The 19,686-nt window shown below is 38.3% G+C and overlaps 3 protein-coding genes across 7 annotated transcripts; 2 read left to right on the forward strand and 1 right to left on the reverse strand.

Moving 5' to 3' along the window:
* Positions 1–313: 313 nt before the first annotated feature.
* Positions 314–8,691, forward strand: LOC120947395 (DENN domain-containing protein Crag). 5 transcript variants are annotated; one of them, XM_040362697.2, is made up of 11 exons: positions 318–514; positions 1,891–2,672; positions 2,764–2,870; positions 2,935–3,085; positions 3,147–5,338; positions 5,406–5,705; positions 5,953–6,036; positions 6,154–6,553; positions 6,625–7,074; positions 7,137–7,315; positions 7,406–8,691. In XM_040362697.2, the coding sequence occupies exons 2-11, from the start codon at positions 1,923–1,925 to the stop codon at positions 7,722–7,724; spliced, it is 4,932 nt and encodes a 1,643-aa protein (XP_040218631.1). In that variant the 5' UTR covers positions 318–514; positions 1,891–1,922; the 3' UTR covers positions 7,725–8,691. The 5 variants fall into 5 exon arrangements, with proteins under 5 accessions (XP_049463956.1, XP_040218633.1, XP_040218631.1 ...); XM_040362696.2 differs by having other exon boundaries at positions 1,909–2,672; XM_040362698.2 differs by lacking the exon at positions 318–514 and adding an exon at positions 557–637 and having other exon boundaries at positions 1,909–2,672.
* Positions 8,692–9,337: 646 nt separating this feature from the next.
* Positions 9,338–11,635, reverse strand: LOC120947396 (dual specificity mitogen-activated protein kinase kinase dSOR1). The gene is made up of 4 exons (XM_040362700.2): positions 11,372–11,635; positions 10,511–11,298; positions 10,103–10,435; positions 9,338–10,038 (listed from the first exon to the last, which is right to left on the reverse strand). The coding sequence occupies exons 2-4, from the start codon at positions 11,276–11,278 to the stop codon at positions 9,919–9,921; spliced, it is 1,221 nt and encodes a 406-aa protein (XP_040218634.1). The 5' UTR covers positions 11,279–11,298; positions 11,372–11,635; the 3' UTR covers positions 9,338–9,918.
* A 3,863-nt stretch (positions 11,636–15,498) lies between these two features.
* On the forward strand, positions 15,499–19,336 carry LOC120951259 (chromatin assembly factor 1 subunit A-A). The gene is made up of 3 exons (XM_040369856.2): positions 15,499–17,576; positions 17,646–17,809; positions 17,891–19,336. Exons 1-3 carry the CDS (start codon positions 15,773–15,775, stop codon positions 19,208–19,210), a joined length of 3,288 nt encoding a protein of 1,095 aa, XP_040225790.2. The 5' UTR covers positions 15,499–15,772; the 3' UTR covers positions 19,211–19,336.
* The last annotated feature ends 350 nt before the right edge of the window (positions 19,337–19,686 follow it).

A 19,686-nucleotide genomic window follows, 5' to 3' on the forward strand; every position in this document is an offset into this window, starting at 1 on the left:
TATGGATATTCATATACAATTTCTGCGAGATTTCGTTTAAACTTCAAGGCATACTAGATTTTGCTATGGAACAAACCGTCAAATTGTGTGTCGATGTATTGGTGAGAAAGAACACCATAAGCCCACCTGATATATACACTCACTTTGATCGAAATCAAAGGTGTTGAGATCAGTGGCAAAGGTTATTTATTCGATTGGAAAATCCTGTCAAATCGCATCTGATGCAGCACAGATACGGACACGGCTGTAAGGACTAGTGTATTTTGGTTGCTAATAACAGGGTTAATTGCGTTACTTTGGAACACACTGTATCTTCAAGTTTGACAGCTATTGCCAATGTGTACAATTCATGGTATTTATCCACTTGCATCACGAAAGAATAGGTGAAAATAACAAACATGAACATAATCTTCACACTTCCGTACGAAGAGAACTAATAAAGCAACTTGAATAATCGAACATTTGAATAATTGTGAAGTTATAACGATTCTAAAATACAGGCACAAAAAACTTGGTAAGATTGGGTTATGGTTAATACTTGATATACAGTGTTGTGTGACAATTGTAGAAGGTGTGGCTGTGATTGTGCGATCGGATAGATTGCTTAGCAGTAAAAAGACCGTAATCGATAAAAAATGTAAATGTATTTCGGTTATGCTTATTAGTTTCTTTAATTAATGCTCAACTAGCATAAACTGCTGGAATATACACATAAGTATAACTGTTAAATCAGATTGATCAGTGCTCAGACCATGGAAACATCCCGGGAGCATCATGCAAATAAAAGAAAGTGCAAATTCGCAATCCAACATGTTGAATTGGCGAAAGAGTCACACAAGAAGATACTTCTTGTTGCACAGAAACTGTTTTTTTATTGCAAATTCCAAGGCCTGTGTGTTATTTATTTCATGTGCATACTGGTGTGACAAAATTGCACCGTACAGCAAACGTGTTGTATGTGTGTATAATTATGTATTATATATATAATGCGTTAGTGTCTGTGTATCTGAGTAAACCTTTTGGATTGAGTCGGCATTGCCTACAAACACTGGCCGTGACTGAGCAAGTGTATTTGGTATGGCTACAGAAAACAATATAAACAAAATCATTCGAGTTGAAACTTCTCTTAACTAATCGGTCCATGAAGATCCATCTATGTTATATTTACATTTTTTTTTTTTTTAAAAATAGGGAGTCTAAAAATTTATAAAAAATCGGGCCGGTCTGGTGGTACAGTCGTCAACTCTTACGACTTAGCAACATGACAGTCATGAGTTCAAGTCCCGAATAGACCGTGCCCCCATACGTAGTAGGACTGACTATCCTGCTATGGTAACAATAAGTCATTAAAAGCCAAGCTCACTTCACTAGTGGGTACAGACAGGCCTTGACCGACAGCGGTTGCTGTGCAAAAGAAGAAGAAGAAGATAAAAAATTAAAATTGGAAAGTGAGCAAATTTAACAGTATACATACAACTGTGATCTGGTTTTTGGTTAGAGTGTAAGTTTGATCATAGTTGATCTCTGATATTTATTTTCAATTCACTTTCAAGTATCATTTTGTCAGCCTCACCCTTCTCCCTGTGACTGGGATAAGGGATTCGTTTTGGCGGATGGTGGCTCAGACGCAGTATGATTATGATGATCAATAGGATTACATTATTATTTACTTCAACAGCTTTACGTTATATATATATATATATATATATATATATATATATATATATATATATATATATATATATATATATATATATATATATATATATATATATATATATATATATATATATATATATATATATATATTTGTTTTTTTTGTTTATTTATTTAGAAATAAATATATAACATACAAGATTTAAGATTTATGACCACATAATCACTGTTTAGGGTTTGACATTCTTGCAGGAATATCATCAACGATGGAGGAAAGGCGCGTTGCAGATTACTTTGTAGTAGCTGGAATGACCGACCAGCCAAAACTGCTAAAAGAAAACATTTTCAACGACTCATCGCACTTACGATCGACTAACAGTATCGATCCAATAACAGACATAGGAGTATATTTTCCTTCTCTTGGTGAAAAAATTCCTGCTGATTACGAAATCCTTGAAAACACCCCCTCGGGACTATTAGCCGATTTAAATTACGGTTCTGTGCGCACCATCGGTTGCTTTATTTACTATCGACGTGGAAAGGATAAGCCGCCTTTGGTCGATATAGGTGTGATGTACGAAGGCGCAGAACGTATCATGGCCGATGCCGAGATCGTTCTTAGTACACCTGGGGATCGGTTGGCGAATGTAAACAACTCCTCTGCCAAAACATTTCTAACGTTTAGACGTGCTACCACGGATATGCCTTGCAATGAACTTGTTGTAACTGATTTGTGCGTCGTGATACCTTCAAAAGGTGAAAAACCACCTCATGCTTTTTGCATGATCCACAAAACACTTAACAAAGGTATCATGGGAAGTGATGTCTATTTGTGTTATAAAAAATCAATGAACCGTCCGAAATTGATCAGCTACGAACCAGAAATTTTGCATCGTTATCCAACGTATGATCATAACGATTTTCCGCTAACGCTGTGTCCAAGTGTACCGTTATTTTGTCTACCAATGGGTACAACTTTGGAAACTTGGCCCCATGTACCGGGAGGGGACGGAAAGGTAAATTATTTATTATGATTGTTTTTTTTTTTTTCAAAACGGCCATTAATTAAACGTTAATCTTTTTTTAACTTCCCCTATTATATTATAGATGAAAAGAAAACCCATTCAGCCTATCTTTAGTACGTTTGTTTTGACCGTTAACGATGGAACATACAAAGTCTATGGATCAGCATTAACGTTCTACGAGGACTTCAGGTGAGTGAGACGTAATCTATATAGTTAGGGTAAGCGTGCTACATTATATTATTTTTTCTTTTAGTGAAAAACATTTAAATGGACAACAGCGGGAATTACTGGATTGGACTGAGGAGTCGCATAAGACCCATTCACTGCATGTGAACAAATCCATTTGTATTTTGTCAAGATGGCCGTTTGGAGATACTTTTGAGAAATGGCTTCAATTCTTACATGTAAGAACAAAAATCACAGCTATTGAAGAACATGTCTCCAAAAGTTTTAAATTAATTTCAGCAATTATCTATTCTCGACGAAAAACTACCTGTGCCTATCGAACGGTATATTACTCATTTGCTCGATGAGGTGCCTTTTCCTTCCCCAAGCATTTTGCTACAGCTTTCTACGCTGAGTAACAATAGAGTTCTCTTAACGCTACCAGAAGATTCACCTCTGCCACGGAGTGGTGCTGGGTTTCGTCAACTTCTATCCAATCTTGGCCCTGAAAACTGTCTGCATGTGCTTTTACTGGTTTTAACAGAACAAAAGTTGCTTATACATTCATTACGTCCAGCAATACTGACGGCAGTAGCAGAAGCAGTGTCGTCGTTTTTATTTCCTTTCAAATGGCAGTGTCCATATATACCTCTATGCCCACTAGGCTTAGCGGAGGTGCTGCACGCGCCATTACCATATCTAATTGGAGTAGATTCGCGTTTTTTTGATCTGTACGAACCGCCAAACGATGTGACTTGTGTGGATCTTGATACAAATAATATCAGCCTGTGCGAATCGCAGAAACATCTCACGACCAAGTTGTTGCCGAAAAGGGCGGCTAGGGTCCTTCGCCAGACTCTGCGTAACTTGGAAGAAATGAGTCAAAATCATGGATGTGATTCAAGCAATAGCTTAGATCGAGACTTGAAGAAGCGAAAAAGAGAACAAAATTTAGAGCAACGGATCCAAGAAGCGTTTTTGCAGTTCATGGCATGTACTTTGAAGGGTTACAGAGATTATCTGGTACCTATATCGAAGGCGCCTACGATTGGTGCAACGGATCCTAGTGCATTGTTTCGTATGGATGCATTTCTACGATCTCGCGATAAAACAAACCATAAATTTTTTCAGCTTCTCATGAAAACACAAATGTTCATCAGATTTATCGAAGAGCGTTCATTTGTTTCGGACAGTGACCACAATTTAGCATTTTTCGATGAATGTGCCGAAAAAGTTAGTGCATACGAAGATACACAAACTGAGATAAAACTCATTGAATGGGACTCGGGACAGAGTAGTGAGCGTACTAAGTTTATTCTGCCCCCCGAATGCCAGCCAGGTCTGTCGGATCAATTGTATACGTACAGTTCCTTTACGCTTGACCCATTGTTGTTAAAGCAAACGCGCAGAAGTGTAATCGATAATGCACTTCAGCAACATAGTAGTCTAGCACCGGGATCTCCGATGGCGCGACGAACTAAGCATGAAATAAAAACGGCTCAAAAGCTGGCTCGTAAACATCAAGGGAATCCGGAGTTGTGGGCAAAACATTTGCTTGCCACGTGCTACTCTATATACTTCATCGTGTTACCAAGTTTGATATCAGAAAATACCGGTCGCGAGCATTCGGTGCTAAAAGAGGCATACGATTTACTTAGCAAAGCCTGCAGGTTGAAGGTACCATGTGATGAAGTTTGCTATCGCATTATGATGCAACTGTGCGGATTGCACAATCTTCCTGTCTTGGCCGTTCGATTGCATTACTTAATGAAAAGATCGGGTATTCAACCTAACGCTTTGACGTATGGTGTTTATAATCGGTGCGTTTTGGAAGCTCAGTGGCCATCAGACTCAATTTTATCTTCGCAAATGCGCTGGAATAGACTACGTAATATTGTAATTGGCGCAGCACATTTCAAACGAGCAGGCAAAAAATGCGCCGATCGTCGACGACTCTCTTTATCAAACGAAAATAATGTGATAGGCTGTACATTACAGTCCGTCGAAGGCGCATCGAGAACTAGCCTGGATTCTGGATATTCGCAAGCAGAACAAAATGTCAATGTAACGCTCGATTTTTCGGCTTTTGACAAGCTTCGTGGAAGAATTGGAGCAATTGTAAGGCAAAATACAACCCCTGGACATCAAGAATCTTCTGATGTACTATCGAGTGCTGGATTATTGATTAGCGGCGAAGCGAACCATCATCACAAACTACAGTCCAATGCCGCAATTGTGAGTGATGGCAAAGAATCAACTGCTGTATATAAAAAAACACCACCTACGAACTCTTGTGACCTTAGTCCGCGCATGCTAGCAAAAGTTGATAGTTTTGCTGGAGACTCGAAATTTATAGATAAATTACAAAAGCAAATTAAAGGCGATGGAATTAAAGCAAAGAGGACACTCGAGTTTAATGAAAAAGAAGAAAGTAGTACTAATGACGCGTTAAATTTGTCGAAGGAAACTAATCCAAAGGGCAGTCCCACAAAGTAAGTACTGACATATATGGGTCGATGTTAACAGTGTGAAGTGACACATCCTAATTCTTTGTTACAGAATATCGCCTCGCACCCTGGTCACGCAGGGTGATCCATTAGGCGCGTTAAACGATAATGCAGCTGTAGAGAGCGAGATCAATTGCGAACCTGTAGATGAGACAGTTGATCGATGTGAAATAAGTAACAACAACAGTATTTATACCGATCAACCCATTTTATTCAAAGGACAGCGCTCGGCAACATTTGACGATTCTACACAACTCAATAAGAGCATGCAACGGTCAGAAACTATGCCCATGACCAGCACAGCCACATCAGGATTTGGAAGTTTGGGGTCAACATTAAAATTTAATTTTGGGTGAGTAAATGAAAGTTTAAGAAAATACACATGTTTGTAATTCTGTTACATTTTAAATTCATTTTTTTAACTAAGCCTATATTGTAGCCAGCTTGATACAGTTGTTCTTGTTTTGAATGCACTAGTTTATTACCTTGAATTAACACACATTACCTATCGTGTGTTTTTGTGTTTGTTTGCAGAATGTATTTTGTATGTGTAGCAAGAGTTATTTTTGTTTTCTTTTATTATTTTGTTAACGTTATAGCCGATACTCACCCGCACGTATGTCAATGAAAAAAGACTTGAAATCGTTATCAACAAACATGATAGAAAACATTACTAACATAAGGTGAGTTCTAGTGAAAACAATATCTAGAAATAATAGATGATGTATCTTGTATATTGTTTTGTAAGAAAGCGAAAAATGTAAATTGCAACATTTTATAATTACATTATGTTTTTTTAGCCCCAGTCTCACAGGGAAAAAGTCGAATGAAATTATACAAAGTGGAATCAGCAGCATAAAAAGTGCTGCCAGCTCCGTAGCAAAAAAATTAGATGATATCAAGGAAGCCATATCGGCAAATACAACGCCTGTAAAGACTGGTACCGGTTTGAACAGCACGATAGAGAGAAATGGCCATGGTTCAGAAAACGATCTTCATCAACACGACGATACGACGATGGCATTAAATGGCAACCGTTCAAGGCGTGTGTCCAGTGAATTTGACCTATGGGGACGTTTTAGCGAATCGCGAAAATCCAGTTACAATAATTTAGTTCCCTTGGGTGAGAATGCCACATCCACTAGCAGCCTAAATGCATATCCAACATTTCCGGACAACATTTATCCTATAATTATAGAGGTATGGTAAATTCTATGCGAACAAAATATGTATTCATACATTGCATACATTGGATCAAAATTTATTTTTAGGGAGGAGAGTCAGATGTAGATGTTTTAATAGAAATAACATCTTGTTCGCAATGCCACAATTGTTCAGTACTCTTATATGACGAAGACGTTATGGCAGGATGGTCGGCGGAAGATTCTAATTTGAACACCACATGTAATGCATGTAGCAAAGTGACAGTGCCATTTTTGAATGTGCAAATAATTTCGAAAGATCAAAATCAGGACCATCGAGAAGACAAATCTTCACCGCGTACGTCTTCAAAGAATCAACAGGACATGATAAGCGTGCCATATTTAAATCCGCTCGTATTGCGGAAAGAATTAGAAAACATCCTAAGTGAAGAAGGAGATCTGGCACTAACTAAAACAAAATTTGTTGAGGAACATCCTATTATATATTGGAACTTAGTATGGTTCATGGATCGGATTGATGTTAACACCCATCTTGCAAATCTTGTTCTACCTAATCAGGTAAGTAGGGGTCATGTAAAAGAATTTTCCAAGAATTGCAATAATAATCTATATTTTATCAGGAGGATGACAAAGCCGATCCTTTAAGTAATGTAAAATCAATTGAAGTCCATTGCTTGTGGGACAATCCTAGACTTCATTCTGAGGCGGGACCGGCAATGTATATGTTGTGGCGTCAAAATCAACCTGATAGTACGTTATTGAAAGCTCTACTCACTGATCAAACGTCGATTAATCGATCGTAAGTATTTCAAGTTTATTATTTACGTGGCATCCCAGATGAATTGCGCAATATATTGTTATTATTTTTTGAATTTCATATCCTCTTCAGTGTGATGCAACAAATAATAGCCTCTATTCGTTGCAACGATTTGTTAACTCCGGTAAAACGATTAGCCAATGAGAGACAAAAGCTGAAACATCGAGGTGTTGATAGAACGCACTCAATTTACCGCGACATGTTATTTCTAGCATTCGTCGAGATAGGCAGGGCTGATATCGATCTTATATCGTTTCATCGTGAATATGCTGCGGTATTCGATAAATTGACTGAGAAGGAATGTAACACATTTTACCGTAGTCAGGATCTGCCGCCGTCGTCTACGGCCATATTTTGTCGTGTTTACTTCAAACCGCTGCTTTTGCCCTGACCTTTGTTTCCATGCAGCTTATGCATGTTTGTGTCGCATCGTTGGTAACATAAATGGTTAACTGGGTTTTAGTAACATTTCATAGTTTTTAGTTTATTTTATGTAGAGCTACGAGCAAAAGATGTTTGGAATATTTGTCTTCATATTGCATTGAAAGTACGGTTATGATAATAAGTTTGCAGGTTTTTTTTTTCAAAGAGTCAAGACGTGGGATTGAACTAATTCAATCGTTGTAAATTTAGTGTCAGTGCAATGTAAATATGCTAATTTTCATTCCTGGTTAAAATAGCAGCGAATAACTTAGGAAAATTGACACACACTATACTGAACCTAAGGTTCTTATAATAAAAGATTAAAAAAAATCATGAATAATGTTATGGCTTCAATAGCAATGAAATAGGATCTCGCGTGCCCTGCCTACTACAGATTTGTGTATACTTATTATATACTACATTAAATGTGAAGGGTGTTAGAACTTACTTTGGATTTGTATTGACATCGATTTTCATTTTAACTATGTAGTTAAACATGAGGTTATTCAAGGTCCTATGATTCGCAACGTCCATTTAATTTTGTTTGTATGGTTCACAACTTTAAGGAACTGGTAGAAATATATGCGCTTTTAACATCACATACAGTATTGGTGATCTTTAAGATAACTGTAGGTTTAGCTTACGATGAGAAAACAGTAGCTAGATTTGAAGCGATTAATAAAATGATCAGCATGGAGTAAAATACAATATATGTGCCTTAAATTTAACCATATTTTGGATTGTTTTTTTACGAACATTATTTTCTTCTGTGTTTTAAAGTTAAATAATTATCTGCATATTAAGCTTATTAACACACATTCCAGATCCACTTTGTGGTGGATTGCTAATAGCAATATTTTAGTTGTAATCTAGTAGACACCGGTTTAGAGCAACCGGTGTTACATCGAATAAATAATAAATATTATTACTCTTAATTCACGCTTAGAACGGATCACTCCTAATTCAAAAATTCGTGAATGAAGATATCAGAAACTTTCAGTGCTACTGCAGTCATTGCAGTCAAATTACCGAAATTCTGGAAAACGGATACATGTGGTTTTCACAAGCAAAAGTTCAATTTATATTGTCCGTTATTATGTGAGGATGAAACAAAATTAAGTGAGGAACAAACAACAGCCCTCATGAAAGTATAGCTACGTCAAGTGAAAACACGACATCTGAGCGCGGTAGATTGCATTCCGCTTGTCTAAATTCCACTTGGATCTAATGATCAAATTGATCAAGTGCGGATTACCGAGCGCGAACTGTACATATATCACCAGACATTGCACCATGACGTAACATTTATGGTTTTCTGAACAAGGTTACTTCATTTCAATTACATTGCGCCAAATCTAACGTAGAGAGAAAGATAAACAGCAATAAAGAAAGAAGGCAAAATTCACCCTTGCAACGAATAGAAACAGGGGAGAGCGCAATCTAAAGCGTAAGGTGCATTTGACAAAGTTGGTGCGAATAATGCTCGCAAATCACGGCGGTGTGACGAGCATTACATTTTCGTAGCCCAAAGCAAGCGATTTCAATAAAAAAATTAAAAGTCGAGTTAAATTTTTGAAATCATTATAGTTCGAATCGAGATGTTTTACACATTTATTTTTTTATTGAATTTGTTTGAGTTTCCATTAGGTTTTTTTCATCAAAAATTTGAGTGTGATTGGCTGGATCACAGTTGTGATCTAAGTAACTCGATGGTAAAAATATAGCTTTATTGTAATTTAGATTGATGGCTATATTCCAGGGATCGGCAAGGTACGGCTTTTTGATATCGAGATGGTCGCTGTAAACAGTTCATATATTTCAAAGAACTTTTACACATTTTTGCTCATGGTTTAACAATTTGGCTCTTCACATGAAACTCAACAAAGTTGTTTTGTAGAATTTAGTTCCGGTCGCAAGTTTACCGACCGCTGCTATAGCCTATATATTTATATATATTTTTTTAAGATGACTCATAGAAACGTAGTGGAAAAAGGTTAAATATATTAAAAAAAATGTTATAATAAATACATAAACTGAAGTTATTTTTCTCCGGTACTAAACCACAATGAACTGCAAAGTAAATGTCTCGTGTTATTTGACCTTCCATAACGTCGATCAAATTAAAAAAGCTCCCCATACAACTCAAAAAACCCTTGCACAAATTAATTTGAAAATGGTGACGCGTTTCTTTTGGGCGTAGATGGTGCAAGATCCATGGTTTTACACACCCATCCTGCAATATCAACGTCCTCCGTTTCAATGTTTTTAATCCATTCGTGATTCTAAAAGATAAAAAAAAATATTTTCAAAGTATAAACTCATTAGAAAATGTTCGAATCTTCTTACCATGAGTGTTTTTAAATCTGCACGCTCCTCGGGGTTCTTCTTTAGACAAAGATCAACAAAATTTTTAAAACGGTCGGTAAAAGAATTGTGCTCTAACTTAGGCGGAGGTTCGTTTACAATGTAGTCCAGTAGTTCGAAAATAGCCATTGGTTTAGGTTCAATTATGCTTTGTCCAGGAGAGCAGTCTTCTCCACGCTCCTGAAATATTAAATCTAATGTTTTTGCATCTGGAGGAGGAATCGGATACATTCCAATCGCCATTTCAACTAAAGAGAGTCCCAGTGACCATATGTCAGATTGAACAGAATAATGCGTTCCTTGTAAGCGCTCGGGCTGAAAGAAAAAGGTAATGGTATGGAACTAGCTATTATGGCCATCAAGAAAAAAAAACAACTACAGAATACTTACCGACATATAACTTCGAGTACCTACAAAAGAATTGGCCATTGAATCAATCAACTGACCGGAAACGCCGAAATCACAAATCTTTATCTCTCCACTGCTATTTACAAGAATGTTGCTCGGTTTAACATCCCTATGCATAATGGCATGCTTATCTCTCAGATAGCTTAGTCCTTTCAGTACTGCCGATGTTATTTTTGCCAAAATAGCTTCCGGGATTCTTCCTGCTCGTTTTAAAATTAGGTCTAATGAGCCACCATCCATGTATTCCATACATATGCTTATCTCTCCATCACTGTAGAATGCGCCATAGAATCCAACTATGTGCGGAAAATTACACTCGTGTAATACCTTAAGTTCTCGTATAATCTGCTTTTTGATTGCAGGTTTTACTTCTAGGTGTATCAATTTGCGTGCCATTATGAGCTGCGTAGGAATGTGACGTACCTTCATTACAACTCCCCCATTTCCGGAACCCAACTCGCCTAGTTTCTCTAAATCCTCATCACTGAGTTCGCCAATTTTTTCTTTTTGACTGAGAAACACTTTAATGCGTTTACGTGCACTTTCTTCCATTTCAAGTTCTTCCAATGTTTCGGTAAGTGCATCGATGCTGTTCTTAGCTTTTCCCAAAAGATTGTGTTTTCCAATCACGTATTCGGTACCTGATGGAGTTTTAAAGGAGGGTGTTGGCGTTGTTTGTTGTCCAGCAGGAACATCCACGGAACCAGGTGGCAACGTCAAATTGAGTTTGTTTTTTGTCATTTTACTCATTGATATTACAAGAAATGTGTCTAAAAAGAAAAAAAAAAACAATATTGCACGTAACATTGCATATTCTTGTATGTAACGCGGGAACTGATTTACCCTTGGGTGTATTAACTGGAACTAATCCGATACAAGGTGCCAAATAGCAGATAGTAGAAGATCTGCACGAAAACAAATTATAGTTACAAAACTTGTTTATCTTAACCGAACTACGCACGTATAACACGTTTCACAGATCGTATGTATAAAAAAAATAGTAAAATATATCTTGATACAAAACGACTGCAGAAAGTATTTTTGCTTGAGCAAATCTGCAAAGATTTTTCGATTTTCGCTGTTCTATGAATTTGGAAAACTGACAGAAGGAAAAAAGGATTGAAATGAGCGCAGCTTGACATTCTTCCCAAGGTTAATATATTTATCGTACTTATAAAGTTTGACCTGTACAGTCTGTTCTCGAGATACGCGATTCACGACCGATTTTATCGCATGAAATTTACAGAGAAGCACCGTTTATCCGGGAGAGAAACGAATTGGAGCGATGACCACGAGAGACGATCGAAATCGGAGAGAGCTTTGGAGACGACGGAGAGAGAGAACGACACAGCGATCAGTTTTTGGACGAATGTTAACGAGAGCGGTCATACAGGGTTTCACACTTTATCTCAAGACCACGGGACCCCTTGCCGAATCTGTCTTAGCCAAGGCCAAGACTGCGGTATGATGCTTGAAAACGTTGATGATACCTGAATTCATCGGATGCAATGCTGAATCTGCGGCACATTTCTCGAACACACTGTTCCGCGCCGAGGACATGTGGTCGAATATTTTTTTACACGTATAACCTTTGTGTACATCAGTGTACAGAAAACAACCTATTATTTCTTTCGTGTTTTTACCAAAAAAGACAATTTAATAAAATGAGTGAATGCATATTTCTGCAATTAAAATATTTACAAGTGTTAAGAGCGACAAGCATCCTGAGAAACATGAGACAGCAGTGGGAGGAAAAGAAAAAGATAATAAAAAGTAGAATGGAAAAAGCGAATGTAGTTGTAATTGGCGAAGAAAGCTGCGGATATCACGACACATATATTCTTTGACTCATTATCCGTGCTATTAGCATATCCGCGCGAGGTCAAGTTTCGATGAGCCTGGATAAACGGCGCTCGACTATATTTGGGATTTGATAGATAACGTCGGACTTGCGATTAGTTGTCCGACGTTATCTGTCATATACCATATAAAAAATTGACAGGCCTTCCGATAAATGTTCGGCAGAAGCCCACAACATTGAGCTGTTAAAAATGAACATTTACTGTGTACCTATTTTTGGCAGCATTTAAAGTGAAATATAACTTGTTTATCGTGATTTTAAAATTCCATTCAAGCTAGAATAAATTAAACTAGTATAAAATATTTAATACCCAAGTGCCACAAATCCATTAAACGACCATTAAACGGCTTCTAAACGACTCAAGTTCTCTACCTAAACGGAATATAGAAAGACTTCGTTTAGCAGACGGCAAACGACTCATGCATTCTACAAATAGCAAAAAAGCTGGTGGCGCTATCTGTTGGTGGGATACCCCAACCAGCTGAGCTTCATCGCTTGGAGGAGAGCTTTCTCATTTCTTCTGTACTGTTGTATGGTTTCGCATTGAAGTTATGCATCGCTAGAACTAGAACGGCAATACAATTGTTTAAATACTAAACTCCAATGGAAACCACCAGCACTGAAGCAAGTGAGATTTGAGTAATGGTCGATGGTGTTGATACCCACGTATCTGACCACGCGACCATTCATATAGATTTTTGCTCAGAAAGTTAGAAGGCTATATAGGTCATGATAAGATGAAACTTGTCGTAACACATTGCAAGAAAAGGATAGCAATATAATGATGAGTTGTAATACGCCATCTATTGATCAAACCAATGAAGCTGTGGAGCTTTCATTTTTTTTCTATGGATATTCAATTTTCCAGTCGTTTAAGCTTATCTGTGGCGCTTGGGTAGGTACACTGCCCAAAACTGGTACAGTTAACTTAGGCTGCGCTCTGGCACCAATCGAACACGACAACCGACTCGAACAAACCCATATAATCATATGGAGGTGCACTGTCAGACACAAACAAACAAACAAGACAAACATGTCAAATCCCATACATTTTTCATGTTCGATGTCGTGTTCGATTGGTGCTAGAGCGCCGGGTTAGTTTAATACACCGGACAAAATCTTTATTTTGTCCATTGGGTAATGGTTGCTCGATTTCACAAGCAGAAAACGTCAACGTAAACGGTCGTATTCCCTTAACCACCTTGGGCTTCAGTGTGGTCAGATTATTTTGGCGGATTTCGGTAGGAGCGCCAACATTTTATCTGTAGTTTTCGGTAGGTTAAAACTTGAAACTCCTTAGGTGGAGGGGGGGGGGGGGGGAGTGCTAATGCGTAAAATGAAAGATCCATCCCAGGTGACAACTGTTCTACATTTTTAGCTTAAACTCCTTGCGAACAGCTCGATTGAACCCATTGCCTCATATGAACGCTTGAAAACATGGGTGTGTGAGTGAACAACGATGTGTTGAAGCGTTGAAGTTTATGTCAGAACTTCGGTAGAAGCCGGACAAACAAGAAGCTTGCAGTTTCGTCCTCGGTGTTCAACAGCCAAAACACTGAGTAAAAAGAAATAAACGATCTATCCAGGAGCATCAGAATAGCTGAGAAACGCAGGGAAAATAACAAAACAACGTGAAAGAGTGTTTTATAATAAACTTGTTGTTTAATATGGATTGAACAGTACGCATGTTTTGTTTTGGGCCGGTAGCTTGTGCACAACGTGATGACATTTCTCAAAATGGCACCAGAAAAAACGCTTCACACTGACGTTTCAACTGTTATAATAAGCTTAAACTCTGCAATATCGCTTGCTCTTTAAGCCAATTTTAAGCCTGCTCTTTAAGCTTCCAGCAACTCGAAAAACGCTAACAATCTGCTCGAAAATGTCACTTGGGATGTCACGAGAATATGCATCCTTTATCTAGGATATGGATTAGATTTGGTTCAGCGGTTAAACAAATGAAGGTCTTTCTGAAGTGTCGATTTGAAAATTGTACTAGGAATTCTAAGCCAAAGAATGACTAAGACTCAGTGGTGGCATGTTATTTTTCTCGGGCCTCCACGCGACCGCTTAGAGCCGCAGCAGTGCTCCATCGGATATGATTTTATCGTACGTGCTATCATTTAATGTTCGCTGGATTATTTAGACTGATTTTATTGTTTGGCTAAGTTTTATAGTTCAATGATTAAAAAAATTGAGATTTTTCCTTCAAACCCTAGGCTGGAAATAGACGAACCGAGATCGTCGCGGTACCGCGAAATTCGCGCCTTGTTTATAACAGTTGTAGAACAGTAGAGCTGTCAAATCTTCCGCGCCTCCAATCGCGCTTGCTGTTTCGCAGAGATACCCAACATCGGTATTGCTGAGATTTTCGCGGTAGCGCGAACCGATTATTTTTACTTTTCCTGGCGGATTTGTGTGAAAACTCGTGTCGAGAAATGAGTTTTGTATTTTATTTTGCATAAACTATGTGAAATAAATAATTTGATTCGCAAATTAATAGAAAAATATTTCTTCTTGGCACATTCAATCGTCACCAGACCTCGGATGGTTCCATACACGAACCGCGATTATCTCGCCTATCTGTCAGATTTTATAACATAATTGACAGCTCAAGTCATACGCGATTTTCGCGGTACCGCGATGATCTCGGTTCGTCTATTTCCAGCCCTAGATATATACAGTAGAACGTCGATTATCCGGGGGCGGATTAACCGGCGGGCGGCTTAACCGTGCGCATAAATGTGACAGCTGCTCAAACGTACGGCGAACATTTGCAGCGATAGTCAAGTGGGCAACCAGTTTTTTGTGCAACTCTGTAGTGTTTAGTGGTATTTTCGAAATTCATGTTTGCCCGTGAAAAGTTGCCAAACCTACAGTTATTGAATAAAATAATATTCTACAAACGATTAATCGATTAAATCAAAGTGAATTAATCATAACACTAGTGAATTTTATAATTTTTATATGAATTTGACATTTCTTGGACCATTTTCCGTGCAAATCGATTAACCGGTAACCGTCCGGTCCCGAGCTGCCCGGATAATCGACGTTCTACTGTATATATACATCGGTGTTTCTGGTCACTCTGTTGGGCTTGACACCAGAAAACTTATTTGTGCGCGCTTTTAAATGTCAACATACCACGATTCCAGAAAAGACGCGGTTGGCTAAACAATTGGTGAAATATTAAATAGAGTTATCGCATTTCATCCGAGTGATAAGTTCAACGTAAATGGCCAGTTATGTTTGACGAGTAATTATAGTGTCTTGCAGTGTGATTTAATGTCGTATATCTGGTATATGGTGACGTACTGATTCTATGAGCGAAGTGCTGGATTGTTGATACAAAGTGGAAAGAATTGCTACTCCAACTCGTAATAATGGATTCTTCAGGTTCAACGATGGTGCAAGATAGCTCCAAATTGTCTCCAGGAGCAAGTGCTCGTAAAATGAAGCAAAGTCGACTGCCGTTTCAAATATTGTCAACATCTGCCAAAACTTTCGATGAACCTGTAGAAGCACGGAAGAGAAAACCATCAACGGAAGGAATAGATCTCGGACATGTAGCCAAAGCTGGACGCATATCGGAAGTCAAAGAGAATGTTACGACACTGGTCGCGGAAGAAACGCGGAAACAGATAGTTGAGATCGCAGAGCCAAATGTTACGAATGCTGATATGGAAACATCTGAGCCGGCTGTTGGTTGCAGTGGTCTGCCTACAAGTAAGGCGAATAAGAAGAGCAGTGGGAAAAGCGATGTAAAAAGGACAGAGTCACCAAAAATATTAATAAAACTGCCCATAGGAAAACGTAAACGTCCTTTGGGAAAAGTGAAACCTGTGAAACGAAAGGCATTTATTGAAGATAGGTTGAATTTGAGCGGTGGTATTACGAATGAGGTTTTAATTTTGGATGATACAGATTTATCAGACGACTCTATTGATGAGACAGAAAACAGGAAATCTTTAAGTGTAAAAGAGGATTCAAAGATTTTGCATGATAATTCTAAAAATGTTACAATGACGCCAAACTCAACTATAGTGCTGGAATCTTCTGCTAAAGATTACAAGTTTGTAGCAGATTCGGTAGGTGTGAGTGATACAAAAACAAATTACATTGGTTCACCGCAGTTAGATGCGATTGATAAAAAGGAGCAAGATATGGAGGCTTTGTTTAAGGAAGACATTTTTGCTCCACATACAGAGGTTGAATTAAAAACTCATTCGAAGACGGATCGATCAAGCAGTGCTAATTTTGTAGACCCGTCATCTGATATTGATTCTAGCGAAGATGATGTGTATATGCTTTGTACACCTAATTCTAAGATTGTTCCGAATGAAGACGATAATAGGGCTCGTAAACTTACTCCAAAACAAATAGCTCGACGACAAGAATACGAAAAACGACAAGCAATTAAACAAAAGGAGAAAGAGGAAAAGCTGCGCAAACTGCAACAAGAAAAAGATGAAAAAGCGCGAGAAAAAGAAGAACAGGAGCGATTGCGGCGAAAAGAACGCGAAGAAAAAGAGGAACAAAAACGCAAGGAGCGAGAAGAAAAAGAAGAGTTGAGACGCAGGGACCGCGAGGAAAGGGAAGAACAAAAACGTAAAGAACGCGAGGAAAAGGAAGAACATAAACGAAAGGAGCGCGAAGAAAAGGAAAGAAAACGACAAGTAGAAATTGAGCAGAAAAATGAAGAAAGGCGTTTAAAAGAAGAAGAACGCCGTAAAAAAGAAGAGCAAAAGGAAGAAGAACGCAAACGTAAGGAAGAAGAAAAAGAAGCAGAGGAAAAACGGAAACAGAAGGTGGCACAAGCTTTCACGAGCTTTTTTGTCAAGAAACCGATCAATGGAGGAGGCGTAAAAGCTTCTGATGATGAAAACTCAGTGGAATCTTGTTTTGGTGGAATAACGAGCACAACAACGACTATCATGGAGCGGCAAAGATTTATGCCGTTTTGCGTTAAAGGAGATATGCGACTGGCACCAACAGTTCGTAGAGTTTTGAATGATGTTCAAAGAGATGCTCTGGAAAGGGTGTTCTATATTACCGATGATGGTCAGGCAATGGATCGCACCAATTTGTATCTTGAGAAGTTAAAAAGTAAATCTCATAAGCCCTTAAAGACAGATCGAACTTGGAATGTCGAAGATGAAGAGGAATGCGATGATATTATGGTTGTTGGTATGTATGATTTGAGTGTTATTTCAGTTGTGATGCGCGTATCATTAATTTTTGTTGTTGTTTTTTTAGATGAAAATGTATGCCATCAGATCGAGGAAGATCCTGGAAAAATGAAGCAAAAATTGAAAACCAAGTTTTTTCTGTTTGAAGAAAATCGTCGTCCGCCCTATAGAGGAACATGGCGAAAACGAAGCTGTTTGATAAAGGCGCGACGTCCTTTTGCTCAAGACATGGTAAGAGAATTTAATGATTGTAGAACTTTAATAATAACCCCATGCACAAAAGAAACTAAAATTGATTCTGTTTAATTTAAGAAATTCTTTGATTACGAAGTAGACTCTGACGATGAATGGGAAGAAGAAGAACCCGGCGAATCACTGCATGGCAGCGATGACGAGAAGGATGTAGATCCTGAAGAAGACTACGAGGTTGATAATGAATTTTTCGTGCCTCATGGCCACCTTAGTGACGAAGAGCTGCATGCTGAGGAGGAAGGCGAAATAGACGATAATAGTCCCGAGGTACAAAAAGTAAAGTTGAAACTAATGCAACAAGAGTTTGTAGCAGAGATGAAAAAGAAAACCGAGAAGATTAAACCCAGGCTCATAGGGTGTATTTGGACAAATGTTAGCGCGGAAGACAAAGCTCGTTCCTCGGAGTGTTCTGCAATCATTTGGAAAATGCTTGACGACCGTGCTATGCTTTATAATCCAGATGAACCTATTTCATTTACTCGATCCCACTCAAGGGCAAACGGTAGTTGCAATGATCAAGATTTAACTTCCATTTCTCCTAGTAAAGATATCGAAAAATCAGTAATAAAAAAGGTCAAAATAACAGATGAAGCCGTCTGCGACTTAGCGCGATTGGTTCATGGAAATGTGAATAATCGTAAATTTTTAGTTCGCGAATTTCATGCCTTTTGGAATAGTCGGAACGAATCTGTTGAATTTAGCTTCGAAAGTATAAGAAACAAAATTAAAGAGATAGCTAAATGGGGCGCATGTCGTATTAAAGGAACGATGGAGGGAAAATTATGTTGGACAGTAGAAAATAGCGTTTTGGAACAGTGCAAACTGATGGATTTGCCATTACCGAACGATTGGAAGTATCAGTTACAAAAAGAAAGTTTCATAAAAATGGACAAGAAACCCGACGCGAAGCAAGAGTCTAAATTAGAAACACAAAAAACACCTCCAATTGATACGAACAATGCACGAAAAGATGCAAATGAGGTGACCGTCAGTACATCCAAAACGAAATTAAACGAAACCACGTCTATGGCAGGTAGTATCGTGAAATTTGCAAAAGTAATGTTTAAAGAAGATGAGAATGAGACGTTGGTCTTGGACAGTTCTACATTAAAAAAAGGTCTATCATCATCTCTTCTCAAAAACCTGGATAGCAAAAAAGAAAAAAATGCAACAAAACCAGCTACAAAGTGCTCTAGCACTGAGACATTCACAGATCAAAATTCAAAAAAACGTGTTAAACTTTTGATGTCCGTTCCTAGGGGTCAGAATATAAATCAGTCTACAAAAAATAACCTAATCAGTCAGTTTTTGTGCAGGGAGAATAGAAAAAATGATCAATCAATTAAAAAATCAGATGATACAATAATCGAAATCGATTGACCCTTGCGTTGAAATGTAACGTTTGTTTAGATAAGATTCTGTAATATGTATTTATAGTTTATTATTTTCCCATGTTCTTGCAATTAATACAGCCTATCACATGCGAATATATGCGGCAACGAATAATTTGCTGTGTTTTTTTTTTCAATTTAAATTAATCAATTATTACATTTTGATACCCCCCCCCAACACCCCCCACGCCCCAACCCCTAGGACAACAGCGAAGGTGTTGGAAGTTTATTTGATACCAGATCGTGCAGGAGAATCGTGCATACTATGGGCTTTACCGACTGCTGCGATCCAGAAGACTTCGAGCTCGCACGAAATGTGAGGAATAATATCGCACATTAATTCGCCCGGTGGTCCTCTATGGAGTCCTGGACCATCCGAGCGTAGGATGCAAACGCTCTGGGCCTGTGTTGGGGAGTGCCCTCGTGTAGACGGCCTTACAGGTGCAGATGCTGCATGGGCCTCCT

Source organism: Anopheles coluzzii, chromosome 2 (assembly GCF_943734685.1).
Source record: "Anopheles coluzzii chromosome 2, AcolN3, whole genome shotgun sequence".
In the NCBI taxonomy this organism is placed as follows: Eukaryota; Metazoa; Arthropoda; class Insecta; order Diptera; family Culicidae; genus Anopheles; species Anopheles coluzzii.